General features: G+C 44.4%; 1 protein-coding gene across 3 annotated transcripts; it reads right to left on the bottom strand.

Moving 5' to 3' along the window:
• Positions 1–1,952: 1,952 nt before the first annotated feature.
• Positions 1,953–23,705, bottom strand: SMAD9 (SMAD family member 9; the record flags this gene model as incomplete). 3 transcript variants are annotated; one of them, XM_082483602.1, is made up of 6 exons in its annotated part: positions 23,091–23,705; positions 16,213–16,470; positions 13,213–13,350; positions 11,207–11,428; positions 6,539–6,795; positions 1,953–2,096 (listed from the first exon to the last, which is right to left on the bottom strand). In XM_082483602.1, exons 1-6 carry the CDS (start codon positions 23,500–23,502, stop codon positions 1,953–1,955), a joined length of 1,431 nt encoding a protein of 476 aa, XP_082339728.1. In that variant the 5' UTR covers positions 23,503–23,705. The 3 variants fall into 3 exon arrangements, with proteins under 3 accessions (XP_082339728.1, XP_082339729.1, XP_082339730.1); XM_082483603.1 differs by having other exon boundaries at positions 13,240–13,350; XM_082483604.1 differs by lacking the exon at positions 13,213–13,350.
• Between the last annotated feature and the right edge of the window lie 323 nt (positions 23,706–24,028).

Here is a 24,028-nt window from a genome sequence, read left to right as displayed (position 1 = left end):
CGTCAAATGGTGACAGAACAGGGTTCTTCACATTTACAAATTTCCTATACAACTTGCTATTACTGCTCAAACTTAACAAAAATTTATCTTTCTGTGCCCTACTAATTCTTCAGGCGGCTGAAGATGCATTCAAACGAAGTAACCATGCTAGTTTACCGACTCTTCTGCTCTGTCATAATTACCACCCCACAATAGTACTACATAGCATCTAAAACACATGGAAAGTCTTTCCAGTGAATGTTATTTGAATCGTATATATGATGTAGCTGAAGATTTCAGGCATCCTCTTCTAATTATGCAGTAAAACGTTTAGCACCAGATATTTTGTGAGAAGAAAAGAAACATTCTGTAAAACATTTATTTTTTTTTTTTTTTACTTGGGATACTTCTGGTGTGTTCTAAGGACCAAGGAGATTGGAGAAGTTATCACTCTTTCTGACCCTTAAAGCAAAACAATTTTCAGTGGACTGTTATGCCTGGAAAGAAATAATCCTCCACCCTTTCAGCAAGGTAATGACCATCAAAATGTACTGAGTTTCACCTGCCTCCTCAGAAAAGGTTACCAAGTGAACAGCATTTTGTAAGGCTGGCTCTGTGGATGAGAATACAGGCAATAGGTTTCCCTGCGTACAGAAGGACCACAGACAAGACAAAGATTCACTCTTCGCTTGTTCATGGCTGACACTTTCTCACCATCCTCTGGCAAAAGCACTGCAAATGATGAAGCCTGTATCTAAGATGAGAAACCATCCATGGGGATGTACGAAGTGACTGGCAAGGAAGCCCTCTCTGTCAAACTCGAGCGTCGCAGTCACATCGTGAGGACTGGCCCAGCGCAGGGGATGGACGTGGCTGACTCCCACCTCCTTCTCTTTGCATCCCGTGAGCATGGGGCTTCCTGTTCCCAGTACAGAGACCACGCCAAGACGAATGATAAAATAATTATTCGGTTCTTCAACGCACACTTCATTTCCCTTTTTTGAATCACAGTTCAAGTCCCTTTTAGACGTACCCTTGATATCAGCACAGTAGCCTAACTACAGACAGTCCTAACTTTAAGACAAACTACATCAATACTGTATAATGGATAGGATTCCGTTTACATGCCAGATACATATGCAAGTATGTATGTACTTTGCAAAAAAGCACTGGAAGTTAATTAGTTTTTTAACTTATAGGCATATATTTCAAATTTTCTTTTTCTTTTTTTTTTTTTCTTAGGAGCTTGTTGCTTTTCAGTGCAGCAGTACCGTACACTACTGTGTTAACAGTATCAGACTATTCGGATGTGTCCAGAATGCTCTGATAAGGCTCCAGTGCCGAACGCGTCCTGAGGGCTCTCTCCTCCTGCCAAATCCTAGGGGAGACAGTGGTGCCTCAGCTCCTCAGAGGATCTGTTGTCCCATTGCGCTTTGCAGTAGGGAGACAGACTGGAATTGCCATTTAGTCCTTCAGTTCACTGGATGAAAGTCATCTCTATGCATAAGTCCTGTGCACCACCTAAGGTCCTCTTTTAGACCTGAGATTAGGATGTAAAATGGATATAAACGGTGCAGAGATCTGACTTTGGTTGCCTGCAGAGGGGTGAATTTCACCTACTAGGAACAGCTACAGCCAGGTTTCTGAATCCATGTGGAAGTGCTGAGAATTCGCACTATTTACTGGCTTGGCTGGGGAATGAAGATGCTCACGGGAAATGTTTGACACTTTTGCAGGAATTTGGCTTATTTTGTACTAGAGAACAGATATGCTATACCTGAATTTCTAAACTTATTATACTGGCATCAGAGTAACTAGAAACCACAAAACGTAGCATGAAAAAGAAAAAGGAGACTATGTATAGGTATATTTACATCTACATACATCTACATATAGAAGCTTCTGTTCACTGGAAATCCTATAAGCCACTGCCTGCAATAGCATCCATCCTAAGGGAATTCTAGAGATGATTCTTAAGAGACTGAGGAGATGGGATTATGAGGTGAGCCCATCTGTGTCAGCACCTTATCCAGCCATTGCAATGGTCCATGCAGGTGGATCTCAATCCAGCAGGGCGTGCTTGTAACATCTTGGCGATGATACTCTGCTCCCCATCCCTATAAAAACATCAAAGGACCAAAAAGTGAGGTTTTCTTTAAAATAAAAAACAATATTAAATCACAGGCAGTCCATTACCCATTAAACTACAGGCAGTCCATCACCCAAGCTCCCAAGAATTAATGCTTTTCCCTAGGGATAATTTTCTCTAGAAACTTTGCTCCTTTTTAAGGTCATTGTTATCACAGTTGCCAGGGACTCTATACTATCAAATTAAAAATGCTCAGTCACACTTCCAGGTGCTGAGACCAACTGGCATGGAAAGGCCTGTTTCCAAGCTTGGCTGCCTGCAAACAGCCCATGGGGAACGGTCCCTGCTGTTCGCACCCCAGAGACGTGCCCAGGAAAGTCTGCCAGACTGCTGTCTGGCACAGAGGAAAAGCAGGCCAGGCCCTGTCATAACACTTTAACGGGAACTGGGAATGATCCTGGGAACTGTTTCACTTCTTGGTAGAGACGCATCCTACGAGTCTGAGAAGTTCTAGCTATTTATCTGAACCTCTGGAAACTTCCAGCAAGTTTCCTACATACCACACCTAACCTATGTATACACATTTTCCATAGGTTTTCTATCCTTGAACATGTCCTCTTTTCCCACGGGAGTTCCCGCTTGTCTGCTGTGGGAAGTCCTGCAGTAATTTCTCCAGCTTTTTCAGGGAGATAAGGGACACGGAGCCTCTGACAGAAGACGGGGATGTGGTGTTGGCAGGGAGAAAAGAGAACCAGAAGTCCCTGCTCCTCAAGCGGGCACAGTGTCTGCTTGTTAAGGCAGACAACCGTGATTTCACAGCCCCACAAGACATTCAAGTCACAGCCCAAAGTCTCACAGCTAACCGGCTGCCTCACTGCCAGAACTGAACTCGGATTTCCATAGGGCAACGTGCAAAACGCAGTCCCACTGCAATATGAGGCTCTTCATTTGTGGGCCGCTGATCAGAGAAGCTGAGCCTTACCCATCATCATGGTAGTCGGGCAGGTCATATTGTTGTCACGAAAAAAGGACGTGGAGGTATATTAAAACTGAGGCCTGCCAAAGGTACCTAAATTGTGGAGCACTGAACAATTCAGGCAACTGAGGCTGCTAGAACCCACTTCTCTAGAACGATCAGCTGCAAAACCAGGATCAGCACCAAAACTGAATGCCATAATAAGTGGTCTGGATAAAATTCACTTCCACTTAATGAAGAAAAGGGGCAAGAAAGCAGCAGAGTAAGTTATGGACCTACCAAAGCCCAAAGAGTACTTTTAATCAGGCAGCATTTTTCTGACCTGCAGAGCATGTATCAGGCTAGGAAGGGCCTGTGTTCACAGGCACCTCGGATTTATGTTCGGGAAACGTTTGCATAAAATGCCACTCTCTAAACCAGCGCAGTCAGGTTTGAGTTTGTGAAGTCTTAAGTACGCTGCTGCAGCGAAGATAGACGGCCTGAAGGGCAGGTGTCAGAGGGGTCGGTGCACCTCTGTTGACTGGCAGGATGCAAAAGCCGCAGGGGAGTTGGACTAGATGATCTCCAGAGGTCCCTTCCAACCCTGACCATTCTGTGATTCTGTGAATAGGAATTCCAGGTTGCAGGCACAACCTGCTCGATTTGGAGGAGTGTGGCAGCGCGTGTGGGTGGCTGGCCATCTCCCTCTGCTGGCAACTCCCAGGCACTCACAGTCGCCTTCCCCAGCCCGTGCTGCCGTCTGGAGCTGCCAGCAGGGAAAATGCCAGGAGGGCAGGACCCCCTGTGCCTCCCATACATCACTCCTGGGCCACAGGTAGCTTCCTTCATCCCTGGGGCTTAAATGAACTGGGAGGTGGAGCTCTCTTAACGAGGGAATAAAATGAGAACAAGTTGCAAAGCTGTGGTGGTGTTTTGCGCTGATGGTGGGAAGAGGATACGGATACCCGCCACGGGGAGACGTCCCTTCTGGCACGGGGAAGATCAGCTGAGGGGTCCTGCTGCTCCTGCCAGTCCTTCCCACCTCCTGTGGGCAACAGCTCTCTCCAGACCAGGGTCCAGGCATGTCCCAGAGCGCTGAGCTGCCTCGTGCTGGGGAGCATGGCCGAGTCTGCTGGCTCGTCCCCTTACCCCTGAGACCTGGGGAAACGTGGGAAGGAGGGCGCTGGGTTCAGACCCTGGCTTGGAGAAACTCTTTGTCTCTCCACTTTGTGCTTCAGCTGCCTCATCTGTGGAGAGGGGACAACAGCCATCCTGTTTTGGTTATCAGCAGCGCTAAGCAGATGGAAACTGCTGCCTGCTCTCACTGGTGACACACTCACATTTACCTGAGGGCTGAGCTCCTGCCAGCTGCTCAGTGGGCACAAGAAGAGTATCAGAGGGGACAGGGCCTTCACCTCCCAATCCCATGTCCTGCCTCCAGATGATGGTACAGACCTGGTAAGTCTCTCATGTTGTGATCCCTACCCATCCCTGCCTCCCAGCTGAAGCACTGGAGGAGTAGGAGAGGGTCTCCAGCCCTTTGGCTTGGCTTGCCCTGTGGGTTGTAGGCGACCAGCAGCATCTGGTCAGGAATCAGGGGAGAAGCCACAGGACTGTCCTGCACCTGGGCCCTCCTGGTGTGTGGCTCTGACAGACAACACGCTCCTCTGTGCACTGCATACCCAACACCCAAGGGCATTCCTGTCCCCACACTGAACACACCAGGGCTCACACTTTGGGAGAGAACTAATTTTGAGAAGACTGAGTACAGAAAAGGGTTTTTACAGGCCGGGAAGGAAGAACCTACATGAGATTTGCATAGCCATTTTCCAAAGGTCATGGGAAAAGGGTTCAAAATAACTCTTTGTGCTGGTCTTCTGGTGCCTGAGGCACTATAGTGGCTGCTATTGTTTCAACAAAGCAAGGTGATAATATGGCAGCAGCACTATTTAGTGCATCAACACCACCATTTCTGTTGCCATGCTGGGCATGGAGGCAGATAACACATCAAAGAGATTACCCCTGAGTTGCTGAGATAATGAAAATATTGCATAACTGGCTACACTGCCTTTATAAACAACATGCCTGTTCATGTCTTCCATTAAAGAAAATGCTGTTTGTTGGGTTTCTTGCTTTCTTTTTTTCCCCTAATGCTTGCGTGTGAACAAGATGTCAGTTCCTTCCCAAGAAAAAAGCAGCAGCGTGGTCACAGGCAGAGAGATTTTGGCTTGGACTCTTGGGAAAAATTATAAGACCCTCTTAATGCTCTCAGAGAGTTAAGGAGATGGGTCCCCAAGGATGGCTGGAAAGAGTCAGAACCAGAAAGGTGTGTGGGGCTCAACTCATCTGCTTTGCAGAACATAGGGGAACTGGGCTTGAGCCTCAAGCAGTTTTGCAGTACCTTAAATGTGAATTCAATCAGCTCGATTCAGTCATTTGTATAAAACCAAATCTGCAAGCCAAACGGACACACTCAAGCCACTTCTTATGGTACCTAGCAGGCCCAACTTGCTTCTAATGGTACAACTTCTGTAGTTTGCAGGCTGAAAATTGCTGCCAGCTCTCCCCAGCAGCCCTATAGGAAGTCAGCCTAGCGCAACTGTAAACAGTCTTGAAATACTCACCATCCTCTGGGGTTTAGATGCTACAACAGCCACCTAAATAAACCCTAAGGGTTAAAAGGACTCGAGAGATTTCATTCTGGTGAGGCCATTCAGAAGATTTAAGAAACTCCCACAGAGACTGATACATTGCACACAGAGCAGTCATACTGCAAAGTTCAGATATGAAAGACATAGAAACAGTAACGGCTTTGGTGGTGTCCTGTCTCTTCCAAATATCAGGAGGAAAGGTCAGACGATCTTTTGGGGTTTGTATTCTGCTTGCCAGAAGCCCTTCTGGTAGTGTGGCTGGCCAGATGAATGTCATCAGAAATCAAGACAATCTCTTGCCAGGGATCAGACTGGTGGCAAACAATAGTTCCCAGCAAGCTCAGTGGGGGCTGAAGGAGGACTCAGTGTGTCTTGACTGAGACCATATATACCAGTCTATAGTAATGGTGGGACTGTAAATTAGTCTAGAGACATAAAGACGTTCTTTTCAGATCTATGGCTCTACCAAGCTCTATTGCAAACCAGTAATGATAGGAGAGATCACAACCGCCTAGGATATGTGCTACAAAATTTACATCTTGCTAAACCCCTCTAATTTGAGCTCTTTATGCAATCAATGGGCGAATATCACCATTCAATCTCTGCTTATTTTCCACAAAAAGCGTATGGAATACCTAATTTTGGAATGTAAGATATTTCCAGGTTGACCACAAAAACTACTGATTTTAAGCACCTAGAAGTTTACGGCAATACTGGAAAACAGGCAGTCTGAACTGCTATTTGTAAGCTGGGTGTCTAAATCCCCACTTCGGGATGATTTGATGGGGTCTAGTTTTGCGCCAAAGCTAGCAAGTGATGGGATTTGCCTTTTCAGAACTGCAAGAGAAAACAAAGAATCCTTACTTTAACAAAGCTCATTCGAATAGTACACATCTTGGTCAGCTCATACACCACTTCAAAACCATGATTGACTGACTGGGCAAGCAGCTGGGCGAAGAGCTGGTTGTTGAAGATCTTGAGGCTGCAGCCACTGGGGATCTTGCAGACAGTGGCCGGGTGGAAACCATGCTGATAGTTACAGTTGCGGCTTTGCACAAAAATACTGCTGTCACTGACACATTCAGCATAAACTTCCCCACCAACGTAGTAAAGATGAACACCTTGGAAAAGAAAAAAACCACGTATATTATTTCTCCGTTGTTCACAACACACTTTATACCAGTAATTCTTTAACTATTTTACTGGCGTGGGCACACAAGCCCAGGACCATCCCAAGCACTCAGTCCTATACATTGACTTTTAAAAGACATTAAACCGTGTGCATGTCCATGTATCTGTACAATGGACCCACCAACTTTAAGAGGAAACTGTTATAAGCGCTATTTGGAGGTACTGGTCTAGGAGAAAAAAAATCTTGGCACATGATGTGCTGCCTTGTTTCTCAGTGAAGGTTGGTTTACTTCTTTAACCCAACAGCATAGTACTTTGTGACACGCACAAACATACACATACACATAAATGTCAAACATATGTCAACCATGTACAAAGCATGGATCAAAACGGTCAAAGAACTGACAAATCTGTTATGCATTACACATCTAAATCTATTTTCACTGTTGAGCACATGCACGCTGACCAAGACCGACTTCACTGCACGCTATCTTTTTACTACAGGATCCTATCATCTCATGCAGTTCAACCATAGCATGGTGTGTACTTAAAATAGCTTTTCTGTAGTTTGTTTTATACATCACATCAGAACCATGTATTTGCATTTACATGACGTGACTTACTCATCAGATCCTGTTCAAAGTGACCTTTAGCAAGAAAATGACTGACTTCCTTCTGGACTTTTCAGTGCCTAAGTGATTTACCAGCACTAACTCTCAAATTTTTACCGTGCCTTGGGAAAATGAAGATGGAAGCATTTCTATCCATTCAAAGACTTTGGTCCCCCCAGGATGTCTGCTTGCATGAAAATACACTTAAATTGGTGAGAGGATTTATCTTAGCCCAATTTAGCAACCTTAAAGTTAGGGATCTTGTGTAAGCTAACTGTGTAGATGCCTTCTCTAGCTGATAGATGATGAGAGGCACTGTGACCAGACGATTCATTCCATCTGCTACAGAGTGCAGGCTCACAGCCAGCTTAAACTGATGGAAGTCTGTGCCGGTGCTGAAAAGGCTCTCTTGTTCCCTGTCCCTGCTGCCTCTTACCACATCTCCTTTCATGCTGGCAGCAATGGCTGGGGACGGGGCAACCATACAGATTGGGGAACTGAACCAGCTAGTAAAATTAAAAACTAACAAAACAAAACAAAAGAAGACTTATTTGCAGTGAGAACTTCATCAGTGGAAGGGTGGCAATGGGGACCCAGACTGCTTAAATGTGAGCATGAAACCACACCCTGAAGGGGGGCGATTCATCCTGCGAAGATGCTCAGACATTCACCCTTCCCATGGCTAGATTAGGTGAGATGAACCCTTCCCATGGCCAAGAGAGGTGGAAGAACTCCGTTCTTTGTTCTCACAAAAACCACCACTAAATAAAAGTAAAATCTTCCTCTCTATTCCCAGGTTATGGCATTCAAACCCTTACATACAAATGCACATGTTCACAGAGTCTCAATGGGCTGCCTGGAAAGCTAGTGATAGCTATGCTTTAATAATTCAGTTGTAATTAGTTTTATTCCTGTTGTCTTTCATACAAAAAAGACTGGTTACATATTCCCAGCCTGTTCATCATTCTGTGGTCATGACAGCAAGGGGCAGCAGCACATCCTTAGGACAAAAACAGCCTCTGAACACAAGTGGGAATGGCTCAGGGAAAAGCAGGTTGAGTGGGAAAAGAATCTGGGAAAAATACGCTCTCCCATAGACTTCCAGAGTGACTCAGACAGGAACCTTGAAGTCTGTCTTCAAGCCATCACTTGACTTTGACTTCTATGCACCCACGAGCTCTCAAATTAGATGTGAGTGGCAGGGGGGTGTGGTTCAGGGCACTTGCTAATATTGCGCTGGGAACACGGGTGAGATGACAGCTCCATTAGACCAGTTGTCAGCTCCAGTCCAACTGAACCAGTCATCATGGGATGCTGCACATTGTGACTGCTCTTATTTGACCTGTGTCTCCTTTCCCTTCTCTGGAAGATGGATAAAAGGGAAGGACCTTGATGGACTCCATATAACTTTCTGAAATAAACAGAGTGAGAACGCAGGGTAGGGAGACAAGAATAAGGACGTAAATGGTCACCACATTTCAAATCTTCAGGTGTGGCTACTTGTTTAGGGTGACCACCCATCCAGGGGCTAAGATGAAAAGCTTTAAAGTTTGGGGTTTTGGAGTATGTTGAGTAACGCAACTTCTGAAAAAAAATAAATGCTTTCAAAGGCATTGCCCAAACTGCATACTGCAATAACAAAACCACCATAGTCACTTCTGAAAGCAGAGGCTACAATTTGCTTTTTCCGTGTGGACTTTTTAAAAGCAATAAATACATCAGTAATGAAATGTCAGTGTGTATTTCCATTCTTCTGGTATTCATTTGCAGAGACAAGCACCCTCAAGGAAGCCAAGTAGCTGAATACATATTTGCAAAAGACCAACTCAAGGGTCCATATGTTTTAGTGGGATTTCATTACTCTCTGCAGAAACTGGAAATTCAGCAGTCTCCAAGCATCCACATCTTTTTGACACTCGATCAGGAGTCCCCTTTTTGTCCTTGAAGTCTGACTGCTGAAACAGGTCCAATTGCTAGTAGATGTTGCATTGTGTTCTGGATTGTTTTTAGCTTTGATGTGGTATTTCCAGGAAACCATTTCACGCTGATACACTAGATGACAATTCAATCACATATCCTTATCATACCGAGCTAATCTTGTTTACTCACTCTTTTTTCTCCCCTGTTAACATGTGACAATTGTATCCATTTCAGTAGCTTTCATCTGTCCAGAATGCCTTTGAACTACACACTTTTGGAGCTGCTCTGCGCTCTTCTGCAGGCCTGTACTGGTGCCACTTCTATTCCACTTGAATATGTTTCTTTAAGATTTGCATAAACAAGGAAGAGCAGTAAAATTAAGGATCTCTGATATACTAAGCTCCTCTCTGGGCAACCTGCTCCCTTCCCTTGGGCAGATTCCCTAGTGTAGAACGTTAAAAGACTTTTAATCAATGAAGACAGATCTTCAGATTTGAATGGATGAGGACCATTAGCATTTACCTCATTTTCGTCCTGTTCTGTCTCTTCCTCTTTTGGGGCAGAAAGTCACAGAATGTAACATCCTCAAATGACAGCTCTGACTGGGATCTTTTGTCATTCTTCTTTTAGGGCTGGGCTCAGCTTTGATCTACACCCCTCTGACAGCTTATGCTGATAGAGAAGCTTTGCCTTATTTTCTGAGTAAGTTAGAACTAGAGGTACAACTCATTTCCACCCATCACAACAAACTACTACAACAGACACTGTTAGCATCACAATGGCTTCACACAGTGCAGCTGCAACACAAGTGTTTTCCCTTCCAGAGAAAAGTGCAAGAGCTAAATACAACATCTCCTGTGGTAGCCTTCAGGTACACTGTTGTTTATAAAAACTATGTCACATTTGTCTCAGAGCTTCCTCGTATTCAGTCATTCAACACTAGACTATCAAGAGCCAATTAAAATACTGCTCTAGGCCTGGGAAATGAGGTGAGGTTGACAAGATAATAGGAGTGGAACAATTAGAGTTAATTAGCCCAGTGGGAAATCCATTCCCAGGCAGCTACTGGTGAGAGGCTGGGTTGGCAAGATAATGAGTCTAGACTGGATATACCAGAACAGGTAAAGCTTCATCTGCACAGAGAAGTGGCCGGTACAGGGCTTCTGACTCACCGCCACAAACAACACTAAGTTCTGGGAGAATATCAGGCCCTACACAAGCCTGGTGAGGTGGGATGGAGTGCGTGCGGCCACGCGTGCCCAGGTATGGTCTCCTCGTACTTGTCACCAGTAGCATATGCTCCCGCGTGCACTATATGTACACACCAGAAGTGGAGCATACATGGGGAACTGTTGGAGGGAGAATCCAAGACAGTTTTACTGGCAAGAAGTTGACAAGGCAGGGAATCAGACTGGTAGGGGGGAAAAAGCTACAAAGGCAACTCTGGTAGAGTTCTTCAGCTAAATAACTCAACTACTAAGTGTTTCATCCATCTCCCTTTGTTATTTGGTGGTAGGAGAACCAGCCCTGAGGCACCAGCAATTATCCTTTTAGTGGCATTTCAATGGCAATATTCCCAGCTGCCAGAAGCTCTAATAAATAAAATGAAAATACATACTGCTAAATTAGAACACACAACTATAAACAACATTTTTCTCTTCGCTGGCCAAGTAAATAGCTTTTGTAAGGAGCTACTCTGCTGATTGTTATCCAGTCAGAAAAGAATCAGCTGCTTTTCTTCTATTTCCAAAGTAATCTCAGAGCGTTGGTTATAAGACAAGCACATTTGACAAATCAGCTAGGTTTGTTAATGCAATGCACGGTTCTTTCAAGCTCTGAATATTCCCGAGGAGAAGGGATTTCCTCTTACCTTTTCCTATGTGTCTCCTGGTGTTTTCTATAGTAGAGTTGCGGTTTACATTTGAGAGCAGTCCCAGGCAGAACCTGTTTTTGTTATTTGAGGGATCTGTAAATCCATCTATAAGGATACTTCGAGAGGAAGCCTGGAAAGTCTCCCCTACCCGGTTGTTGAGTTCATAGTAGGCAACTGAGCACCAGTGCTGGGGTTCCTCATAGCAAACAGGCCGAAAGTCTGTAGGAAATAAAATTAATCAGCTGGTCTCAGTAATACTTTTTAAACAATCATTCGTTTTTTTCCTTCCTTCTTCCCTCCCACTCCCACCCCCCCCACCTGGGTCTTCATCTAAACAGTCACTTATGTCACACTTTATCTCAACAGCAGCTTCTGTTTCTTCTTAATTTTATGACTGAAGCCCCAAACATGCAAAGGGCTGGTACACCAGCTTAACTCTAAGCCTCTGAGGAGTCCCACTTGTTCTTAAAAGTGATAACTCCACTGCATTAAATTAAGCACATGCTGACATTCCTTGCTGAACCGGGGCCCAATCTCTACACTGAAAATAGCAAGGGATACATCTGCTCTGCAGACCAGCAGGAGCTAGGGATGACAGATGGGCTCAAAGCAAGTCACAACTGAGCCGAGCCTTCAGCCTAATACCAAACTCTGAAGTTCAGAAGTAATCAATCACTCCCCTCAATTTTTCGCATGCTTTGGGGCTTTCCGCTTCCATGTGGGACCGTAAGCTGAAATGTCAGCAAGGTCATTTCTTTTGGATCTACCCCTACCTGAGTTTTCTAACTCAGAGACAGAGAAAGACTCAAAAATGTAACAGAATCTCTGAGTCTCATTCGTCCTACAGGAATTAGTGGGAAACCTTATCCTGCCTGTCCACCACAGGCATGTGAGACCTCCTGCCCCCAGAGCACCTCTGTGCATAACCTCTAATAAACTGGCAACTAATATTCACTAGGGCAGCAATCATGGATGGTAAACTATGGTAAAGAGATTAAAGTATCTCAACAATTTATTTAAAAGTATTGGTGTCTGATAACTAGTTATTATCTGGCCATTCTGTGTACCTATCTGTAATTAGCACTATCACTCTCATCTTCCTTCTGCTCCAGTTCTGTGATACTCAGATGTTGCTCACTGTTTCAGAACGCTGGCATTATTTTTTTAATGTGCATGTGCGTGCACTGTTTTCAGTCCTCATGGCATAAAGGACATTCATTTAGGACTGCAATATGCTGGACTAAAAGAACAATGGTGATTTTTCCTTTGCAGCAGCAGGAAGCCAAAGGAAAACCCAGCAGAGGAACTCCATTTCCCCTTGCTGCTCCGCAGCAATGGGCTTTGAAGGGTGGAGGCATCATCTGCCACTACTAGTCTGGAGGTAGAGAAGACCATGCTGGAGAGGTCAGGAAGTTTCTTTAAGGGGAGCAAGGAGGATCCCAGTCCCTTCTAATTTGACCACCCATGCCCTCTCCCACTAAAGTATTCTTATATGAGGACAAAGAGCTTGGCCTTCTCTAAAAGTCTCTTTGTACTCCACTAGAACATGTCCTTTTCTAGCCAGCCAGTAACGTAACATTAATACAAAGATGGTAGTAAGAAAGTTCTCAACCACAAGGCTTTAAAGTACTTGAAACCCAGAACTGAAGGTGATAAGGAAATCAGTTCTGATATTGATAGTGCTCTTGTGTGTTATATTGCCTCACCATCCTTGATTTGATAACTTTGTCTTTACAACGTAGATAACAGTGTTTGCTTTCATTAACAGCTTTCTAACTGTAATAGTCCATGGATGCAAATAAGGTCTAAACTCTGTAACTTCACACATAATTCACTCAATTCTTAAATCAACTTATTCTGCTAGCTAATGGATGGGTCTAGTACACAGCCTTACTGCAAAACTGTCTGAAACCTATTATTACAGATCACTGAACCTTCTTGTTCAAACAACAATTTTTTGCTTAACAGGTTTTCTTTGAAGAATAGTACAAATGGTTATTTACTTTCAGCTTCTCCATCGGCAGATTTACCTCCATTGGGCAAAGACAGCACTAGTTGACTTTCAGCTAATGCATCCATTGACCGCCCATTGTGGGTTCCTGGAGGTTCTCTTGCATGGTAAGGCGGGGGTGGAGTTTCCACTATTTGAAAGAAGGAAAGAAAGAAAAGAAAGAAAAAGATGCCCAGATCAGTATGTTGGTAAATTCTCCCGGGCCTTTCCTGGTGAATACTTAATGCTTCTTCAGCATTGTTTAGCTAGAGAAGGGCTGGAAACAGAGCACAAATCTGAACCTGACCTCCCTTCAGTCTTCAGATTAAGACCATTACATGTTCAGGGAGGATGGGAAGGAAGGGCTGTCATGTTGGCCACACTGCACTTGAAAGAGAGAGGGATAGTCACAACAGGGCCTAGACCAGTGCCCAGTTAAGGTCTGTGTTAACACCAGTTGTTACTCTAAGAAAGTAATGCAGTTTGGTCCTTCAGTTCCAGACTTCCCTCACAAATTTCAAACTTGAAGAGGATGATTTAAGAGCAGACGCTAACTTTAATTGATCCCCTGGGAGAAAGCTCTCTTTCTTCACAGGCTATTAAAAAAGCCTATGGAAAGCCTTTACACTCTAAAATCAGTCTTGGCAAAACTCCCTTCAGATTTGTCCTTTTTACCTCTGTCCTACAAGGGAAGGCTGGCCCTCTTCTGGTTTGTTCAGTCTCCCATCAAAGAGCAATGGATGTGGTGAAAAAATATGGAGAAAAAGTATCATCTCACAACCTGTCCAGCTCCTGATTTGTTTCATTTATGGCACAGTAAGCTAGAAAACAGAAGGTGACTTTGTAGTGGGGATTCTCAAGAAAGACAGGAAGCTTTAGAAAGCCAAAGAAAAAATAACTTATTTTTTTTAGAAGATGCCGACATTCACTGCATAAGCACTAAAAGCATGTAGTTTTATTCATTTGATCATAAAGTCAGTGGGCTTATGTGTAAATTATAGCCATATACAAGCTTGCGGAACTAAGGAGCTCTTTAAGAAGACCAGGGTTTAATTTGATTCCAGGTTGAAATTTCCTTTTGTGCTTGGGGTCTGTTGGCTGGCCCTCAAAACAGAACAACTTCACCCAGAGTGGATAAACGTGGACTGTCTCATAAGATAACCATTGAATCTTCCAAGTTAAGTACTGCACAGAAAAGTTATTCTATGTAAGCATTGCTCAGGATTCAGGAATTTCATACACTATATGATATTTCTAACGTACAGATGGCATAACCCTCCCACAGAAAATGCAACAAGCTAGAACAGTAAAACAAAATCAAGAAACAGTGGAAGAGAATACAGGTCACAGAAAGGAATATAATGCGGTTATACAGGTATTTTTGATGTCTATACCAAAGCCAGTCACCATAAGTGCTCCTTATACCCACTGAAGAAAAATGTGCACCTGCAGACACAGTACATTGCTACTTTACACATATACCTTCAGATGCAATGAATCTTGTTCTAGGAGTGCCTGTTTTTCTCCACTGATTACAGAGTATAGACAATTGCATGAGATGTAGAAATTTGCATTGTTGACATCTGTATTTGGTCACACCAATCCCACTCAAGGTTCTTGATGTAACTCCAGTTTGCTTTAGATAGTCTTCCATCCCTGATTGTTACACAGGCAAATTATGCTTATCAGCACGCCATGTGCTGTGATATACTGAAGCTCAGGTTGAGCCATTTCCATTTTTAAGTAGCTTTGCAAGGTCCCAAGTTCAGTTAAATGCACGAGTCAGAGTCATTAAATAGTTGGAATGGGCCTGATTTACCTGTCAGGACTAGCTCCACTGAATCCAGCTTGGTCACACAGAGGTGAAAGAAAAAGATGGGAGAAGACAAACAAGTCCTACTACTTGCTGAAATGTTTCCATGTTGCTAAATATGATTTAATCTAAAGTATAGATCTAGAGAAGAAATGAATGAAGGTCCATTCAATGAATGGAGAGGGAAGGAAAAACATCATATTGTGTTGAAAGTGTCCAGCTTAAAAGGAAGTTCAAATACTACAAATACCTTCTAAAATTAAACGCTTTTCTTGCACTTAAAATCAAAACAGGCATATCATTAAGGACATAAATTTAAATGTTTTGTAGTTGAGACATTAAAACATTAAGCTACAAGATTCTGACCTGAATCCATCTTTGTGAAAAAGCTGAGATTGTTGAAACAATTTGAGAGTTACAACAAAGTGCAGAAGTGGATCTGAACCATGTTTTGATATTAAAGCTAGCTCTCAGCTGTGTTGCATGACACCTTCTTGGTATATTTAACAGCAAAAGCATAGTTAAATTCTCAGGTAATTAGAGCAGTACTAAGTAAGGAGTTCACAACGCAAACAATCTGAGTGGCAATAACCCTGCCGACCTCAGAACTGTGGAGCTGATGAAACACGTTCCAAAGCCATAGTATTTTCCTGGTGGCTTCACCAAGTGTTGGGCCAGATTGTTAAACACCTTGATTTCCTGAAGTTTATACAGCCAGTGGGATCACCTTATATTAAAAAATATTTCTGTGTACCAATTTCCTCATTTTATCCTGTCTCTCTTGATGGAGTTTCTAAAGGTCCCTACCCTGAATATCTCTATTAGAGGTGACTAACTTAGGTGTTGCAAGTGCCCTTTTCTGTGGGTTGTATCAGAAGCTTGGATGAGCACCTTTAGGCAGAAGGTGGCCTGGCACACCTGCTCCTCTCCTTAACTTTCCCCTTACAGTAATCATGAAATCTCATTCAGGCACTCCTAGGAGTGGGATGACTACAGTTCTTAGTCCACTGAGCATCCATCAGAAGGACTGGGAGACAATACTAAGAGACAGTCACAAGAAATCACGTTCCAAATCCATCCTGTCCAACATTTCAATTTGTAGCTACAGCACGGGGGGAGCACACAGAACTGGCACCCGACCCCAACCCCTGACAAGAACCTCAACTGCCTCAGTCGGGATGTCTGAAAGCTCATTCTTACCTGTGAGCTGATAGGGACTTCCTGGTCCAGAAGAGCTTCCTGGTGAGTTGGGGTAGCTGATGCTGTTAGGCGACTGAGAGAACATGTGGCTGGGTGATGATGGAAAAGGAGTGCATGGAGGATGCTGGAAAGAATCAGGATAGGTGGCATTGTGGGGCATCAGCGGCTCGCTGTGCAGAGAAGTGTTTCGAAACTTGGCGAGGAGGCTGAGGTGAGGGTTAAACTCGCTGTGTCTTGGAACGAGTACAGGAGGTAGGACTGAAAATAAAAACAAAACCAGAAAAAATTTGATTATAACTGCACTCTTGAAAGTATATCTCTTTGAAAGTTAAAAAGAAGCATATTCCACGCTGCCCAAATACTGCTGTCTATAGACAAGTCATTGAAAAGCAACAAACCTGCCCAAAAACAAAGATCAAAAGCTGATCCTTGGACCTGTTTTTTCCAGATTTGCAGCCAGTTGCAGCAATTCCATATGCTAAATATGGACTCATCCATGACTTGAACAAGGTACCACAAAATTCACAAGTACGGCATGAGCACACAGCCCTCTTACAGAAATGCAAGTGGCAGCTTTCTCCCCCTTAAAATTACCTATTCCTTCATTCCTGAAAGATTGAACATGTCAGAAGTTTGCTAAATGTTATCACCAGGATTTGCCAAAACCACAGCTAAGTTTAATAACAATTAATAGTACTCCACAATACACTGCATATTTTACTACCAGCATTTTACAGACAGGCAAAAGGAAGCACAGACAAGAAGTTAGACACTAGATTTAAAAGGTTTTCAGGTACTTGAAAATGCTGCCAGCCAGACGGTGGGATCTTTAAAAGGAAATGTAAATGGCAATTCAGATATTGCAGCAATATTCATTTAGCTCTCACAATATAGTTAGAAAAGATCTAGCATGAGGAGGCAAATGTCAATGGCTGGTAGTTAAGACATGAAAAACTCAGGTCAGAAAATTGAAATCCAAATAAATCCATGTAAAAATTGGTCTAATAGAAGATATTGCCCCTCTACACAAACTCTCTTCGCTTACATCTCACACTGTCAGTGCTGTAACAACATTGCTGCATTAAGAAACCTAAAGCTGACCCAAATTATCATGGATTCTGACACATCAGGAGCAAGAGCAGAATTGGAGTCAAAACACTTCAGAGAACCGAACTGTGAGTTACCTATGAAGATACAGCCCCTAGGCTGGAACACAAAGAGGTTTGCTAAATAGCCCTGCATATGGGAGTTCAACTTGAGGCTGTAACTGGGTCCCCCGTAGTCCTTGGGGGGAGAACAGCACCTACAGCGGGCGACTCATGTACCCAAAGATTTCTCTATTATCTACTTACTAGCTCACGTAGTGCCTAATTGTCTTAGTTAAGGCCTTAAACACAAGTAGAGGGGATGAATCCCCAGTTGCTATCGTGCAGATCTAAAAGCCACCAGAGAAGATAAGGAGGCAATTCGAGTTACTGTGACAAGGATGAATTGTCCCAACACCAGGAACAGTTCAGCAGGCTTGTATTGATTGACCCAGCGTCCAGAGTTCCTCTGGCCTAAAACCCAGCAGCATGCAATCTTTCAGTCTATCCTCACTAGCTTATGGAAACAAATCGCAGTGTACGCTCTTGGTTATAAATGCTGACAGGAATATACGGTTTGAACGTGTTTTAACGTATTGTTTGGGCCCAAAAGCTCTGTCTAGGTAAGGCCAATTCTTTTTAGGTAGGTTAGCTAACACCTTTTAATTACAGTGAACTCTCATTTATCCAGCATAATGAAAGAGTGGAATAATTGCTATAAAGTAAATAATATACAGATAATGCAAAATACGTGCATGAGAAGAGGCTGTAGGAACACCCTCCTTGGAGTGCAGCCTCAGTGCGCATCAATTGCTGAGAGAGCTGGGGCAATTCAAGCAGGAGAGGGAGGACCAGTGCCTGGTACCAACAGCAGGTTTACAGCTTCTTGCTGATGTAGCACTACGCTGTACCCGGGGCAGGGTTAAACCATGCTCCTGCCCACCCACTGGCACATAACATTTGGGAATTTGCCAGTCACCCATGAACTGAAGAACTGAGCCCTAAAAACATACAAAAGATTGGACTGATGACACTGGGTTCACTGCAGAAGTTATCTTCTTACCCGCCTGGAAAGAGAGGCACTGGGATACCTGTTAAGAGACTACACGTAGACCCCTCTCTGGCCCAACACATTTCTAGTTAGCTTCTGACCAGCACAAAGATAGTTCTCTGGAGACTGCTTTCTTTTCTTCTGCCTCTGATATGTCCCTACTTGTGGGATGAAGATTTTGCTGCCGCCCTCTTAAGTCCTTTGGTAGAGAAAGGTATTTCTGCTTCTTTACCGCTTCTTTAGCTTTTTGGATTTCCTAGACTCCCCAGGCAGAACTCACACAGGCAATATGGGTAGTCACAGCTGAGGTGCATTGCCCAGTCCCCCATGGAGCTCTTCATAGACAGTGTAGAGAAACAGACTCTTTTAGTGCTTGGTTCATCTGCTCTATACTGGGACAAGGCCAGTACCACCACTGCAGATGTGGTTTTGGTGAGCTGGATCCCTCCCATCCCATACTCTTATGAGCAGCTCCAGGCTGCGAGCTGCTGCTGCTTCTGGAGTTTTCCCCTGCTGCTCCATGAAACTGGTATGCTTGCCAGCTCTGCTGCTGTGCAGCCAGCTCTGACCAGCAGCCCTGGAAAACAGGGAACTGGTGATCCCTCTGCACTCAGCAGAGGAGCTGAGCAAGGGACAGCTGTGCTACAGCAATGCTGTGCAGCGCTGGGAGGTTGGCACCTCGCTGCGGGTACCACCACTAAGGAAGCGGCTTTCTTCAGCCCTGTGAGAACTCAATGCAACTCCTTCTCTAAATGAAAGCTGAGAATCGGGATGTGTGAACAGCACTTGCCAGGAAAAGCCTTTGACTCGCCCTGAATGAGTCAGCAAAAGGAATTTTCAAGCCTTGAACTCCTTCCGAGCTCTGACCAGGGTACTTCTAATTTCTGCTCTGCTGTACAGTTTTTGCCACCTCACTCAATCTTTCCACTGACTGCTCTGTGGCTGCCTGGAGGGCTAAAGCCTCTGTGGTGGTGAGGAATACAGAGATTTTCTTGTTTGTGGCTAAGAATTCCCCAGAGGGCCTTGTTCTCCTTGCTCTTTTGGTAACAGATGTCACTCTCCAGGGCTCAACAACTCTGAAGGAAGTGTGACCAGAGGCACAAGATTCAGTGACTGAGTCTGACCTGTCTGTCCTCATAATTCACCTGTGTTGTCTCCACTCAGTGGAGTGAAAAAGTAAAATTACTGGAAAGAAAATTGGTTCTGATTTACCTCAAACCAGGACAAGCCCTTTTCTTCTACCTGCTATTCTCCACCAAGAGCCAGGGGTGATTCTTCCTTCTACGCAGGCCCAAGTGTTGATGATCTTTGTTCAACTGAAGACAAATATGGTCATGTCCAAAGTTCCTGCACTAGGCTTTCACCGGTTCCCTTTAGCTGCGACAGTTCTTGCTGGAAACGTGGCTGTGCCCAGAGCCTGCAATTTCAGGTGCTAGCAAGCAAACTATTTGCCTCATAGTTTAATTCCAGGTACAACATCCACCCTGCGATTTCTCACACGTCAGCCTGTCTTTGCATAGTTCACTACTTTCAGAGACCTACCCTCCAGTGAGGTCCATCTGTTCCCTATGCCCATGACCATTCACAAACACCAAACACAGGGCCAACAGTGAGATCACCAGGTGGCCTTGATGAAGCAATCAGTTAGTCTAAGTCAGAAGTTCATTTAGGCTCCCGCTGCCTAGAGCAATGGTGCACAGTAGAATTTGCACTATCTACACATGAATGATCTCATATAAAAAGAACAGGGTAAATGTTTAGGCAGCTTTTATATTTTTCCGAAACTGCAGCTTCTCCTGACAACAAACCATTCAGGCTTCTGACCAGCTCTTCGAGGCAAAACAACGAAGGGGGAAGCAAAGCCTAACCACCGTACCTATCTCCTTTAGGCTAGGTGCTCTAACCCCTCTCTGCGGTGGGATGTTGCACAAATAGAGGAAATATATGCTGCTTTCTTCTAAATGGCACCTGCTGCTCAGCAGACCTGCTGGGGACACTGGTAGCAGCAATAAAAGCTATGCATAATGTGTGCAGTATTGGTCAGCATAAACTAGGATGTGACTGGCCAGCCTGAGGACACAGCAGAGGCAATGAAACCCCCGAATCTCAGACTAAAGCTTAAAGCTGCTCTCTAGTAACAGAGGTCTAGCGATCTGCCAGGCCATTGAAGAGAGGGTGAGGCCCTCCCATCTTTGACACAACTCATTCATTCTGAATAGAAGTTAAAGGATCTGGTCACAGAGTGGTTGACTCAGCAAGACAGACTGCAGGGATGACAAGTGATCCCCAAAAGGATGGACGTTTATATGAAAATAATGCTGGCTTGTGGATTATAAAGAAATGCTCTGCTGACTAATTTCATGAGTGGGTTCTTTAGATCCAGAGGATGAGATTCAGAGTATCTCACATAAGCCTAAGATCATCAACAGCCAAGATGCAGAAGATTTCCTGTAGTGAAAAGAGGACTGTTGTTTAAGCAGACTGGCACCTAGATCAGTCGTTCCCAGCCTTTTCTATGATGATCTCACTGCTACCACATTCTCCTGAAGCTCATTTCTTCTCTTGACTCACCACCATCTCCTTGAAGCATTGCTTTCTAACTGCCTCTGGCCTGGAGCTGCATTACTGTCACTTGCAGGGGTGTAAAAGTTACCTCTCCTGCCACTGCCCCAGCACACCTGAGTAGGTTGCACTCCTGGCTGCACTGCATCTTTAGCAGGGAGGTGACTCACTTGTGAACTTCAGCTTCTAAGCTGTCCCTGTAAGAAGAGCGGTACAGGTGAATGAATACAAGAGCCCAAAACCAAGTCCTGGGTCCTGTGGAGAACTGGCACGGCACGGCTTGCACCCTCGCAGCTGCTCTCTCTTTCACCTCCAAAACAAGGTGGTCACATTCAAAGTGCCTAAGGTCCCTCCTGAGGGCTAACCACTGGACCCTGAGAACTGCTAGTCCATGTGAGTCCGCATGGGTCAAAGCTGTGCCCAGGAACATGCTACCAATTCAGCAATACTCAGACCTGCACCTTGGCCCTGTCTCATTTACTGGGAGAGATGCAGCCAGTCTGCTGCACAGAAAACGGCAGAGACACGTTCACAGCTGAAACCTTCTGAGTTTCAGGGTCAGAACAACAAGCCTTGGCAGACATTTAGCAGCTGCTGGATTATCCCAGTACTAGCGTTTGTTAGCTGGCACTGAGCAGATCAGAAGACCGGGGCTGAAAACAGCACTGTGCAGTGCTGTCAGCTACCACGCTGAGGAGACTCCATTAACTACACTGGAGTTACACCAGAAGAAATAAGACGACACTAAAGACTGCAGCCTTCAAAGAAAAAGATACACAAAATGGGATATTTTATGAGCATCTTTTCTTAGATTCTTGAAGAGTTTATTTTAGCGAGGCAGGAGATCAGTTCTTTCCACTGAAAACTGTTGACAACATGCACCACTCACTGCAGCTGTAAAATTTTAGTTGTGACAATGTTTACAGCAGTTCAGATATAACTTCAAAATGACAGCTCCACTGCAGTGGAAGGACTATCAGAAAAGGGAGCAGCCCCTGTTGTTTAACAAATGTAAACAAATGTCTTTCCCTTATTTCATCTGTGTGAAAAGAAACATCCCACAGTTCACTTATCTGATCCCAATGTCACCTCAGAGTAAAGTTCATGCCAGACAAAGAGTAATCACAGAATAATAAGTATACACTTACCAACCGTATCCATTAGTAAATTAAATTACTGTGATTTTTGGCAGCAAGGGAAAGCCAGGTTAGACATTAGAAATCATTTTGAACCGTAAGAATAGCAAAGCAAGAGATTCATTTGCCTGGGGAGGTTGTGGGGCCTCTATCACATGGGATTTTTAGAGCTCATTAGAAAAACATCTGTCAGGAATGTACCTGGTAATTTGTTTTGGTTTGGGAGTATGGGCAGAGGAGAACAGGATGACTGCTCAAGATCTCTGCCAGCCCTGCTTTCTAAGATCCCTATAGAAGTCGGCACTGAACACTGTAATTTTTTAACAGCTGTTTCACTAACGCAAAGCTCAATTAAACGACCTTTCAGTGAGGTCGTAAGTTTTCAGTGCTGACCAAGTCCAGTCTAAAGAGGATCATCAGTGGAAAAAGTCAAAGTTTTATGGGAACTTGGGGGGATTTTCACATAAATTTCGCATAAACTATCCATTCAGGTAAGTAAATCCCACTGAAGACAGGCCAGCAGGCATTTTAGGAAGAATCAACTGACCTGGCTTCATAACCACAGCAAAATAAGCCATCTTACTGCAACTCTAATCTTTAAAGAGAAGCACAGTGATACATTTTTCCTGTGGATTAACGAGTCAATTGTTGGTTTTCAGCCAGCGAGGCATAAATCTAGCCAGGGTGGTATGTCTAGTGTGGTGCCTTGACCTCATGCAAACTGACACCAGTTTGCAGAAGGAGGGTTCAGAGGGCAGCCAGCACCCACATCCACGGAGAGGAAGCTCTCCTTCAGCACCCTGGACAAGATCCAGGTGTCCACGGGGGTCTGATGGGACTTGGACCCCACGGGGTGAGGTGCTCCTTACTCCTGGCTGCTGGAGCTGGGATGCCACCAGGCAGGGAAAGACTCAGGGTCCTTCCATCAAATGGAGTCTGCCTTTTCAGATTTCAGAGCAGAACGCGGTAGGATGCACCAAGACTAGACCTGCCAGTGCAAGAGCTAATAGGGAGATGTGTATCATTTGCAGATGATATAATTACCTGGGGTTTCCACCCGCCGGTAATGGTAGGGGTTAATGCACACTTCTTTCTGTTTTGAGCCAAATGGGAACTCACAACATTCCAGTGGTTTCAACTCATGGTGAGATTGTAAATCAGGCCAGCGCCACACTCTGCAGTATATGACATGGGGAAGCCCCTTGCGGTGAGACACCTGCAGCCGCCCATCCAAGGAACGTGGGATCGTGACACATTTACTGGGCTGACCTGGGCAGCTCAGAGCCCTTTCTAGTTCTTCCATGGCACCTTTTTTCTTCTTTAACTTCTTCACCAAGGAATCAACAGCTTTTTCTGCCCACTTTTCCTCTTCATCTCCTTGTTTCCAGCCCAGCAGCCTTTTCACTGCAGGGCTGGTGAAGGAGAACAAGGAACTGATAGGGGTGCTGGAGTGCATAAGAAGCAGATATTGCACACGAGCGTCAACGGAAGCACAAATTGCTCTCCTGCTTTGCAAGGCTTGCACGGAGTTTCCACAATATTGAGATGGACACTTCCTTCACAGAAAGATTCTTCTACACATATGTTTTTGTCGTCTTAGGCACTGGTTACAAGTAGTCCAACGGGGTGGGTCTCAGAACTTTCCAAACATCAAGAAATTGCTGATGAAGCCTGGAATAACAACACAATACATCATTAGGCTTCACACACTCCTTTCATTGTTCCTTCAATAAAATCTTTTGAAAGAGAAATGACTCAAAATGTGTATTTAATTTTCAATGGTTTTCTGTTTGTTTTTTGCTGTTTATTTTGGGTCCAAGCCTCTCCTCCCCCACTACCTTCCACACTCATTTTAGAGTTGGACCTTGGAAAGCATTAAGTGTCCAGTCACTTCAATTTGTGTTTAGAGTTTAATGCACTAGGCAAATTGTTGCAGGCTCGGGGTTATATTTACTACAAAAGAAAATGTACCTTTAGTCTTT

Source organism: Vanellus vanellus (genome assembly GCF_965231255.1).
Source record: "Vanellus vanellus genome assembly, chromosome: 1".
NCBI lineage: Eukaryota > Metazoa > Chordata > Aves > Charadriiformes > Charadriidae > Vanellus > Vanellus vanellus.
The sequence above is the reverse complement of the archived record's forward strand: the minus strand, read 5'-3'. Positions and strand labels throughout refer to the sequence as shown.